Below are 13,124 nucleotides of genomic sequence, written 5' to 3' on the forward strand. Positions count from 1 at the left end.
ACATTGGCAATCTGGTATGAAATGTTACCCAGAAAGGGGACTGTATGGAAGATGTTATTTTCTTTTTGTTTTTTGTGTTGTGATTCCTTTGCCATTACTGAGTGTTTTAGGGTGTCTACTATGGAGCTGTTATAACCATTTTCAATAGCTGTTTGTTTTATTATTTCAATTTCTTGATCACATTTATCTTCTGAGAGTGGTAGTTGGATTGCTCTATTAATCATGTACCGGAATGCTGCCATTTTGTGTGCTGCGGGGTGGTCCTCTTGCCACCCTGCAGCTCATCTTCCATACAATCCCCTTTCTGGGTAACATTTCATACCAGATTGCCAATGTCTTCAAACGGAAAGGCATAAGCATATCCTTTACAACAGACAACAAGATTGGACAGAAGTTACCCCACAACATCGGCACACGACACCCACTTCATCACACAGGTGTGTACAAAATTGAATGTTTGGACTGTGACTGCTTCTACATAGGCCAGACAGGCAGATCATTTGAGATTAGGTTCAAGGAACACATGGCAGCACTAGAAAACAAAAAATATCACACATCAGCAATAGCTACCCACCTGCATGAAACAAAACACCATGTTAACAACACAAGTATTAGCATCTTACACATCCAACCAAAAGGCAGAAAACTATACATCCTTGAAACACTCCAAATCTACAAACATCAAATGAAACAACCAAAATCTATCTTAAATGACAAAAATGACAATATTTACAATAGTATCATCTCTGTTTTCAGCAACTGCCTACACTCATAAAAATGCACCTCACACACACACACACACACACACACACACACACACACACACACACCTAATATTTACCATAAATATTGACAGCTGCCAAGACTACAAGACATTGACCTCATTCACAGATAATTCATCACACCAACACCTTGTACCCCTTGTCAGCTTAAAACTGTATGTACATCAACTACTGGCACAAATGTATATATATCTGCATATTTTATAGCATTAACCAATGTATTGCCCCAACCTTTAGGCAGCTAATATATGCAACATGCAATCTTAAGACTCCTTCCCATGTAAATGTTTCCTCTCATATAATCACTCTTTTCTCTCTCTCTCTCTCCCTCTCTCTGTCTCTCATTCTCTCTCTCTCCCTCTCCCTCTCCCCTTCACTCACTCACACACACACACACACACACACACACACACTTTTTCTCTCTCTCTACCTCTCCTTCTGCCTCCAGCCCCTCACTTCACATCTGTTTATTAACCCCAATCTAAGAGTGTAATGTATGTATGATTTTACTGTTGTAGCCAATATGATCATTGTAATTATAGTCTGTAACATTTCACCTAATTGTTATCAATAAGTATGAAGTTTAAGCCATTTTAACATTTCACCTGATTGTATAAACGAGTACGAATGTTTGCTGTTTTAACTTGTCACAATTGGATTTATATACCACCTGAAGTACACACACATATATTTGACACATCAAAACAAACGCCGCTAAATGCTTAAAGCAATTATTCTGTAATAATATTGTTATGATGTATATTATTTGCACTTTGCGATTTTGTCTTCACTTCTGCTATACGAACCTTGCACCCAGCTGATTCCAGACGCCATATTTGTTTACAAATGTGGCAGTATACATGTGATGTGTTACGACAGCAAAAGGAACCTGTGATCACTGAAGGTACTGTAGTTTACTTATTTAATGTTTACCATTAGATATCAGTTTAATTTTTCGTCAAAAGTAATCCTAAACCATATTCTGAAATAGCGTCTCGTTTCTCCACTAGGCAGTGCCACAAGTTCCTCCAAAAATCGTAACACAACACACACACAAATGTAATACTTACTAATGTAAATCCACCCGATGATGGAGGTTTAAACCTTCGAAACGCGTCGTGGATATAAATAAAATGGTGACTGGTAACAGTGAACTTGTTGTTTCATTTAAGTACTTAATGTTTTTCGTTACTTACGCAATGCATCAGTAACTCACACTGTTTTACCATACAGATTAAAGTACGCCTTTCTTGAGCTATTCTGTAAAAAGAGTGACAACAGTTGTTAATAACTACCACCTAGTTTCAGTTCCCAAAACTCTTTTCTATCATTTTTGAGACGGTAATGTACTTCACAGTTGTCACACACCTGTGTAACAATGGGATACCTGCCTGGTCACAGTTACAATTTCAAAATGGCTACTCTACTTAATCATCTATTTAAATGTTTATGGTATACATAATAAAATATTTATACAATAAAAGATACCAGTTGGGATATTCTGTGCCTTATCAATGGTGTCTGGTTGTGTCTCTCATTGTATTTTGTTAGACAGATTATATTTTTATGGAATATGTAGTTCAGCACATGTGCAGTCTGATACTTATTTCAATAACAGAATGCAGAAAGATATCTTAGGATGTTTGAATAACACACAGATATGTTCCACATCATCTGCATGGGGAAAAATTACAATCGAAATCCCAAAAGTTTGATCAGTTACCGACTACTGCTCATGCTTTATACTAATGATCTACCATTTTATTTGAATCAGAAGGCAGAATTAGTCCTGTTTTTGGATGTTACAAATATTATTGGGAAGCTGTGCAAAAAAGCACCAACATCAATATTAGTAAATGACGCTTTTGTAAAAGTTTCTGACACGTTTTGCACAAATGGGCTTGCTTTAAACTTCGAAAGTCACTGCTCATTAGTACTGTATAATCAAATATATCTGAGTGCTCATTAACCTAGTATATCAACAAGAAATAATGAACATGGTAGAAAACTGTGAGTTTTTAGATGTATATATTGATGAAAACTTAAGAAAGAAAAATCATGTAGGAGGCCTCCTGAAATGTTTACATTAGGCTATATTAATAATAAGAATAGTTGCCAAATTTGGGGATACAGATTTCAGCAAATTATATGTTGCATATTTTCATTCAGTAGTATCTTATGGGGTAATATTCTGGAATAACTCCTCACTTGGGCAAAAAGCATTCATTGCACAAAAGAAAGTAGTTAGAATTATGCACCTGGCAATACTTGTCAGGGATCTTCTTAAGCAACTGGGAATATTAACCACAGCCATACATTACATTTATTCACTTGTGAAATATGATGTCCACAATTTATCTGAGTCTGAGAATAACAGACATATTCGCAAATACAACACTAGCAGGAAAGTGATATGTGTTACCCTTTAATGAATCTAATTTTGTCTCAGAAAGGTGTAAAATAAAGATATAACTCTGACAATAAAATGTCTGAAATTGCAGAAGTGTTTTCAAATGTAGATTAAACATGTTTCTCCTAAACAACTTCTTCTATACCAAAGAAGAATTCTTGAATAGAAATTTTGACAAGATAAGCCCAGCATGTAGATGTAGCTGGACAAAGTCTGCAATAGTGATTCAGTAGTCTTGGTCAACAGAACGTTTTCATATTCCAGTAGAGCACAGGAATGATCATTCGAAGCAAAAAAAGGCTAGTAAATATGGGCTCCAAAATGCATATTTTAAGAGTTGTAATCACTTCTTCATCCTCGCTACTATGGAACAAATATCTTCTACTGCAAGCTCTTTGATTTTCATATTTTGAGAAATCACCAATGTAGAGTTTGTCCTATGGGACATGACTTTTGAAGGAGAGAAGAAAGGAAGATTAGGATTTAACATCCTGGCAACGAGATCAGTAGTGATGGAGCACAGGCTCGGATTGATTCAACGATGGGGAACGAAATTGGCTGTGCCCTTTCAAACCAATCATCCCGGCATTTGCCTAGAGCGATTTAGGAAAATCACGGAAAACATATATCTGGACGGTCGGATGCAGATATGAAGTGTCTTCTTTCCGAATGAGAGTTCACTGTGCTAACCATTCCGCCACCTCGCTTGGTATCTTTTGAATCACGTCATCGAAGGAAGGGACATGTTTCAGTTCTTTATTAGACACAAACCATGAAAAATAGAAACACGTTGCGCATATCAGTGGATAGAGGAATGTTCAGTTTTATGTTCGCACTGACGCAGTACCATACAATCAACACGAGCAGCATGCGTTGCTCGAGAAACATCGAAACAGTAGTCTATTTCGTTCGACATACGAATCGACAGGTGCCTGTTTATTTCGTCGACATCTTCAATAATTCCATTTCTCAGCTCTTGCATAGTAGTTGCCACAGGCGGGACAAAGACTGTCTTTTCTTTACACCCACAGAAAAAAATCGCCAGGTCTGAGTATAGTGACCTTCCAATCAAACGTTGTGAGATGGTTTTGTTAAGATAATGCCTCAAGGCGTAATTGAGGCGGTGCGCTGCCATGCACAAAAATGAAATCATTGGTATCTTCTTGTAGTTGAGGAAACAATTTTGCAGCATTCCTAGGTATGACATTACTGTGACAGTTTCCTCCGCAAAACCTGTTCGGTGAGTCTTTTCCATGTTCGATGACAACGCCAGGATTTTGAGACCCCATGTTCTTAGATTATGCCGGATTACGTTGCACGGTAGATGAAAAGTCGATTTGTCCGAAAAGATGAGTGGTCCGGAAAAAGTATCCTCTGCCATATCCTGGAGAACTGAAATGCAAAATTTGCACGATCTGTTATGGTCGCCGGGACGCAATTTCTGCAGTAACTGCAATTTCTAAGGCTCCGTATACAGATGTCGTTTCAGAAAACGCCATACCTTTGTTTGAGGAAGTTGAAGATCCTGGCCTGCCCGTCTTGTGGACTTCCGAGGGCTCCGTGTGAAAGCATCTCTGATACTCTTGACACTTTCATCAGACGTGTGCGGACGACCAGTGCTCTTGCTTTTACATATTCATCCAAATTCCAAGAATTTTTTGTACAAGCGCGACTTCTTGCTGAATCGAAGGCGGAATGCACGTTGCACTTGAACAATGGATTGACTTCCCGCAAATTCCAACACAACCGGTTTCTCTTGTGGCACACTCGTCATGTTGCTACTTATAAGCAACAGTGCAGCTGAGTCGAAACTTTGAGCCAGTGCCATGCGTAACGTGTTTCTGTCTTTTATAGTTTGTCTGTAATAAACAAACTGAAATCTGTTCTTTCTTTTTGAATCACCCTGTATACATATAATTGGAAATATTTGTATGGCTATGTGCTGGCCATGTATAGGTTTTTTCCTCCGAAAATGACTATTTCAATTAAAGAATTCTCCTGTAGTACAAAGCAGTTGTTTAGGAGAAACACTCTGCTATATGTCTGACACTTTATTTCCATGTGTAGACTGTCAAACACTTTTTATTGCTGTATATTTCCCCCGTTTCTCAGACAAACCCAGATACATTGAAGAGTAGTGCGGAACGTGTCTTCTACTCTGTGCAACGACACAACTGTAAGATGAACAGTTACATTAAATAATTTCAGAAAAGCTCAACTGAAGCTACTGGAATTTGTAATAATGGTATTTTAACTCACCAAAGAATGCTCCGAGGATGGCATATCCGAGATGGTCCTTGCGGTCCATCTCCATCTGCACGCTAAGGATAAGTGGATGTACGTCAAACTGGAACAGACGTAAGCAAACTTTGTTACATAGCTCCGTCGTATAATTCATGCATTTTATAAATATGGATGTACATATATACGGATATGTATGTTCCACATCTCCTAAACCAATGGACCGATTTCAACCAAACTTGGCACACATATCACTTACTGTCTTGAAGCAATCGCTGTAGAAGTAAGAACAATCTACGTATCAGCGGATGGGGGTGAAAAATAGTGTAGCTCACTACGCACGAATTCATAGGCTTTACTCATCCACTATATGAGAATGATAAAAAAATGGTTCAAATGGCTCTGAGCACTATGGGACTTAACATCTGAGTTCATCAGTCCCCTAGAACTTAGAACTACTTCAACCTAACTAACCTAAGGACATCACACACATCCATGCCCGAGGCAGGATTCGAACTTGCGACCGTAGCCGTCGCGTGGTTCCAGACTGAAGCGCCTAGATCCGCTCGGCCACAGCGGCCGGCTGAGAATTATAGCTCTTAGTGACTTGCCATGAACTTTACCCATAATTTCAGACCGTCACGAAAATATTTCTTGCTGGCAAGCCCCACAAAATGATGAAAGGGAAAACATATATCACTTACTATATTTTCGCTGTTAGTGCATTAAAACAGCCACATAAAGCATGACGTTTTAATCCATTGCTTCCATACTACTAACTGTTATCACGACAGATTCTGTGGACATTATTCGCCTACACTATTGAATGTACGTGCAAAATTATATCACTGTGCGACATACTGTTCAGGAGGTATGACGTCATATATATTGAGCTGCGTGAAAACGAAACTGCAGGACGAAATTAGCTACTGAAACAAGTGAAATATGTGTACAAGTATCTGTGAAATACGTTAAAAATACATGAAATGCACGGGACATGTGTGTATTTGATAGAGCTGTGGGTAAAAAGCTCCGCTTTTAAACCCCTGGATAGACATCAACACTTCTTGGCATACATATCTATTACTTACTACCTGCAAGGAAGTACTGTGGGGGTGAGAACCAACAAACTGCTATTGGGATGGGAGTGGTAACGTGGAGAGAGAAAGGGGAAGGGATGGACTGACAGAAAGGGTAAGGAAAACATGGACACAGATAGGAGATAGGAGGATTTGGAAAGAGTGAGGGGGGAGGGAGGACTGGAAGAGTAAGAACGAGGATGAGATGGACAGAGAGTGGGGGAAGAGGGGAGGGGAGATGGACAGAGAGACGAGCATGAGGAAACATGCAGAAAAAGTGGAGGAGATAGAGAGAGGGGGCGAGGATATAGAGGACGTAAGAAGGGGCGTGAAGTATTAAATTTGTTAGTAATTTACTTTGTGGAAAGTAATTGTATTTTGTTGTCATTAAATTTTATTTAGTTTCGGAATTAAGAGGTTTCTAGTCTAAATTAGTTGTAGTAATCTGACTGGCTGACATTAGAAATACCGCGAGTATAGAAGTGCTGAAGTTGATCTGATTGCCCGCTTAACAAACCAGCCAATAGGAACGCAGCGTTTCCCATGCATTTGAATAGGGTTTTTTGCCTTACATCTGTGAGTCGATGTTGACGCTCGGGAGCCGTCTTCTGGTAAACAGCTATGTTAAACTGCGCTGATCAAATTTGTACCAAAATAAAGAAATTCGTTAGTTTGATCGGCTTTCGAATCGCTAACGAAAAGCGACTACAGCGTTGAGTACTTTGTGAAAGTTTGAGCGATGTGACTGGTTTATTTTAGGAGGTATTTGAGTGTGAACATTTCATGTCGTACGTTACCTACGCGTGGTGTGTTACGTGCAGGTAAAGAGACGTTATGGCGAGCACTTCCTTACAAGAAGCTTACTGAACGATTGAATGTGTTAACTCGCAAGTGGCTGTTTAGGACATTCAAAATCCGGGTCGGACTAAATATGTTCTAGCTGCTTTTGTGTGTCAACTTGTAACAATCAGTAACATTGCTTAATTGATATCGGGATATTAAATACGCACTTCATAGCCATTTTCTGTGTGTTAAACACAATAGACCAGCTTCAAGGAATTTCTAGACATTTTTTCAAATGATTCATGCAATAATCCCGAACGCTCGATAATTTAACTAATTTTAGCTATGACAATGGACTGGAGTAATGTGGGCTTTACATGGTAGGAATTTAGTCGAATTTTCGTCAACGCTGTTTTTGGTCGGCTAAACCAGTATCTACCACCACAGAGCGAAGGGGCAGACAACCTAAAACAGGTAGGTGGACTTACTGGATAGTGAGAGTTTAACCTGCCCCACTGCAGACAATTTTCTTTGTAAGTCCTTTATAAAAGACAACATAAAAGTTGTTTTGGATAACCAACCAATAGTGTTAACTTCACTACGGTGTTAGGTTTTACCCATCTCCTCAAACTTATGTTTTTCTGACTTGTGAAGAATTAGTGATATGTATTCTCCTTCTTTGGCATATGCCAAATTAGAATCTCTGAATCAAATAGACAACTTGCACATAAAATATGTATATGCTGCTCTTAATGGTATTTGTATTTAAAACTTTCGTTACCTATATTTAAAGTTGTCCAATAAAATTTTCATTTAAGATTATTGTATTTTGGTTTATTTGTATTTGTTCAAATAATTTACTTTACCTTAAATATAGGTTACAAGTTTTTGGATACATACACGTACGTGATCTAATTGTTTGGTGTATTTTCTTCATTAATACGTTTTTTTAATTAGTTACACCTTACCACAATTTTATCTGAATAGCATGCTGAACATAGGTATAGCTGGGATCAGATTCAAATAATTCAGCTAGCACTTGCAAATTGCAATGTACTTCTGGCTATGTTTGGCATAGTTAGTTGCTAATGAACATTATTCCTTAGCTACTCAAAATCATACCTATACTAGTAAAAATGAAATTCTAATATAAAAACAAATTTAGTGTAGTTAGACAGTCTAATGTCTGTAGACAGAGAATTGACAACTTAGCCACATAAGCCACGTAACAAACCTGAAATATCCTAATTTTGTTAATTTATTACATAATACAAGTACCAACGATTTTATATGATATATGAGGACTTCATCTGAATACCACATTATGCCCACAGTACTCTTCGTTAGCATTTGAATGTGTATGATGTACCACTAGCTGTTTTTAAGATTAGAGCTTATGACTTCATGTTGCTGTTAATTTATCATAAGAGTAAAAAATTCTGATTATAATTGTAATATTATTATATTCCAAACATATTATTTTCATAATAATGAATATGTGCATTATTACTAGCATCAAAACTAATGTAGGATACATATTTTAGTTGACATTTACGTAATAGAACCCAATGATATTCATGTTTGAAGAAAATGAATTCATTTGAACATATTGGAAATTAAGATCATGGCACTATGTTATTAGTAGTCTGAATAAGAGAAATCCAAAATGAATTTTCACATAGCTTCACTCGCAAATTTTACATTACCTTAATATAAAGATGCTAGTGTATTCATTTCAACATCAGTAAAAGATATACACAAATGAATCACGAAACAACCAAATATACCTTATTGAACCTCATTTATGTCACAATAATTTACTATTTCAGTTCAATTAAAAATAATCAAATCAACAAACTAGAATGTTGGTCAGGTGAGATAAAACAAAAATCATAAACATCCCTTTGGATTTCGAGAATGTAGAAACATTCTATAAAATATGGAGAAGCACTACAAAGAATTCATTCACACAGCACCTGTTTTGTATATGTTACACTGATAGCAAGCACATTTGTGGTAGTTCAAGTGAACTATGGAGCTTGCATTTGACATCGCTCATATCTGTAATTGAAAAGTATAGATCTCTAGGCATGGTTAGTAGCTGCTCTGAGGATGAATCAGTTGCATGTCAACCAGTAATTTTAAGAGAACTAAGAAACAACACAGTAACACCTCAGTAATTGAATGCCCAGCAATCCAAGCATCCATTTAATCTGAGGTGGATGACAAATGACTACAGTGTCAAAAAAAATTTAAAAAATCAAGTATAAAATCGGAAATACACAGGGAGTGACTGTGATCAGCAGCGGAGATATGTGCACATACTTTGTTTACAATTTTGCCCACTTTAGCCTCTATTGTTGTTTTGCATGTCACCAGTAAGCAGTGTCTACTCAGGCTTACTGTTGTGTGTATGAGTAGCCAGGTCCTATTACATATATACTGTATTATAGTTGAGTTTCTACTTGACTATTATATCTAAAATAAACTCTACGTAATACATTAACTGATGAAATAACTTTTTTTACAGTAATAAAATTGTGAACATCAAGTTCTGAAACTAATTCAAATAAAAGGTCTCCAAAATTGTCGACCTTAATGTAATTGAAGTTTTCTCTAATTCGAGCTCTGCTCAGTTCAAATTATCTCGAATTACTGAGGTTTTACTGTAGTGCTAATGACAAGCACAATGTTCATTCTGAGGATGCTGCTTCATAAGAACCAAATACAGAAATCATTAACAATATTTCTGTCAGAAGCACCACAAACTTTGACCATTTCTTGAAAACTTGAATCAGTTTTGCATGTGACATAAGTAGACACACAGCTGTGACCGATTTTGTACTGATCTTACAGCCACAAACACATTACATGCATTAGCTGTAAGCCCTTTTGTGTTACTGCGCCTTGCGCCAGATGAGGTGTTAGCATATGTGTTGGCTGTGTTCCTCTTTTTTGTGACTTCAATGAACTACCACATGGCATGTATGAAGAAGGGTACATCTGGATCCCTGATTCATGATACAGGACTTTCTATGGATAGCAAGTGTTCATAGTCAAATAGGTTCATATTTGGTGGGGCCCAAAAACTTACTTCGTCGTATTCTGCAGTCAGTGAGAGATCTGTCACATGTGGCACTGGTAGTTGGCTATTTCCCAAACAGTGTTAATGTTTGGGGTACATAGCCAATATCAGGAAACGCTGGTGAAACACTGCTTCACTGCATTCACACAGGTATATTTACACAGATTTTTTAGCTGTTGCTGAACAATATTATAATGCATAACTATCTCATAATTTTAGTCTTCTCAGAATTTTTTGGGTCGCCTTTATCTTGGTGACGCCATTCAATGAATTTAATGACAGTATTATTCAGTTTTTATGAATGTCCTTACAGTCTGTCTCTTGCCTTACTTACAGACGTGGAACAAATGGTAAGGAGAGATGTTTATTCAGGAGGAGAAAGATTTAAATCACCATCCAGCCAGCTATATTTAGGTTTCCAATAGCGTCCCTGTAAGGGAAAAGTTACGATTATAGTAATTCGGAGTGTGAGCCGAAACTTCAGGAACAACATGAAGTGGAAATACTAGTAGAATGTAGGTAATTAGCCGTGAAGTGAGAAATTTGCATGCATTCAAAGGCCACAATAGCTGCAATGATGACATAATCGATATATCTTCCTATTTTCGATTCTTTCATTTCTCTTTAAAATTTCAGGTTAAATTTCTTTAATTTTCCGCATATTTTGTATCTGTTAGGTTAGGTAATGATAGGCTTTACAAAGAATTAGTGGTTAGACATCAATTATTGCAATTTAAAATCAAAGTAGGTACATGGAGTGTGGCTAAACGTTATAATTGTATATGATTTTATTACTGGAACTATGATTGGTTGTTGTGTCAGTGATGGAAAGCACTATCTGACAATAGTATCTAGACAGCTTGCCATGGTTATTGCTGGAAGTAAATAAATTAGTAAGTAAATGTCCCTACATCAGTTAAGATGCATAACAGACCGATACATTTAGCAAAATAACAATCAAAGTTTTCTTCCATCATTGTCCAATTCAGCTACTGCTCAAACATGAAGTTTACGAATTGGCATATGAGGTCATTGTAGATGAAACACGTGCTTCGAATGAACATGGATAAAGATGAGGAAGAAAATAGGGCATGTTCGTTTTCAAAGGAACGAACCTGGTTTCTGACTCAATCCATTTAGGGAAAACACATAAAAACCTAAATCAGGATGGCCAGATAGGTACTTGAAGAGGTGACTCCTCATACGTGACTGCAGTCTCTCGACCAATGCGCCACACCAGTCTTTCACCAGTGTCGATTCTGTATATGTTGAGATGAAGGGAAGCCCAGAGCCCTAGAGTCTTCATCACATGGATGTACCGCAAGTTTTGTGAAATAGCCCCGGCTCAGGAGAGGAAGTTTAGGTGGTGCATCTGTGTACCTGAGAATGTTTTCAGTTCAGTATGACACGTACCTGGAAGGCGAGAACGCCATATGCAATAGCGACAGAGTCCCAGGCAGGATCGGGGAGTGGGACGGGCCTCCATTCGCCGCCGCTGGCGACCAAACACGCCCACACCAGCAGCGCAGAGGACACCACCAGCATCACTGATAGTGTTGTCACCCATCTGTCGATGCACAAAGAACACTCTGTCACACAGTGTTTGACTTGGCCTAAGGTCTCTGACATAAAATCCAGCAACAAACATCACAATAGACGGGATTATCCCTCAAAAGCACCGAAGCACCAGTATGTTCCCCTCTCAGTATCCACAGAATTTGAACGACTGATGGAGGCTGACCTACGTAACCCTTCTTTCTGCAAGAATCATTTTAATGTGATAACGTAATGGTTCAGAGAAAAGCTGTCTAGTTGCTGTCTATTTGGTGTTGTTCTGGTTTTCAGTCTGAAGATTAGATTGACGCTGTTATCCGCACTAGTTCCCATGCAAGCCTCTTCGTCTCTTTGTAAACTACCCTAACATGTATCAATTTCAACATGTTTATTTTCCGAAACAGACATTTTATGTCCCAGGATGTAACTTATTAACTGATCCCTTCTTTTAGTCAAGTTGTACCACATATTTCTTGTTTCTCCCATAAGGATCTGGGTAGAGACCCTTTCTATTATTGGGATGATAGAGCTTGGAGTGTGGTGTAGCAAATGAGACGACGCTGGGCGCTAATGATACAACATTAACGGCATAATAATTTATTACATTAAACTTTACAATCATGTGTTCTCCTCTATGGTGGAGTCCAGGCCAGAAGCAGAGCAGCGCATGGTCTCAGAGAGTGTTGACGTTGTCTCAGAAATCTTCGGAGAACATCGCCCCAGTGGCGCCCATTCACGTAAATACGGTGTCGAGTGGACAGCATATCTCACTAGTGGCCGACGTAGGCAGCGCTGCAGGTGTTTCTGCCCAGAGCACTCATGTGAACTTCGAAAGACTGTGTTTGGGTAAAGTCTCAGCAGCCGTGCACGGTGTGGAAATGAAAATCAGTACAGACCTTCCACCAAAGAAGGACAGGGACGTTGATGACTTCTTACAGGTACTAGTTGGGAGCATTAGCGGTTAGCACGCCTCCTGAATACTGCGTCAGGTTGACTGTGCTTCCAGACCTCGTCAAATCATCTCAGGAAACTAGAGGTAGAATCTCCGAGTCTCCTGATAAGTGTGTGAGAGGTCAGCAGCTCATAGCGACCATGTACAGAAGACCAGATAGGTAGCAATTTCAAAGGCAGAAGTCATTTTTAGGAATGGTAGCAGCACATCACAGGTTATGCATCGTAGTTGATGTACT

The 13,124-nt window shown here is 38.3% G+C and overlaps 1 protein-coding gene across 1 annotated transcript in view; it reads right to left on the reverse strand.

Moving 5' to 3' along the window:
* LOC126203126 (uncharacterized) overlaps positions 1-13,124 on the reverse strand; it is a 214,838-nt gene that overhangs the window by 44,813 nt on the left and 156,901 nt on the right. The window contains exons 6-7 of the mRNA XM_049937373.1: positions 11,794-11,947; positions 5,452-5,539 (exon numbers count right to left, since the gene is read on the reverse strand). Coding sequence (XP_049793330.1) covers positions 5,452-5,539; positions 11,794-11,947 — 242 coding nt within the window. The remainder of the gene's footprint in view (positions 1-5,451; positions 5,540-11,793; positions 11,948-13,124) is intronic.

The sequence above is a fragment of the Schistocerca nitens genome, chromosome 9 (genome assembly GCF_023898315.1).
Source record: "Schistocerca nitens isolate TAMUIC-IGC-003100 chromosome 9, iqSchNite1.1, whole genome shotgun sequence".
Taxonomy (NCBI): Eukaryota; Metazoa; Arthropoda; class Insecta; order Orthoptera; family Acrididae; genus Schistocerca; species Schistocerca nitens.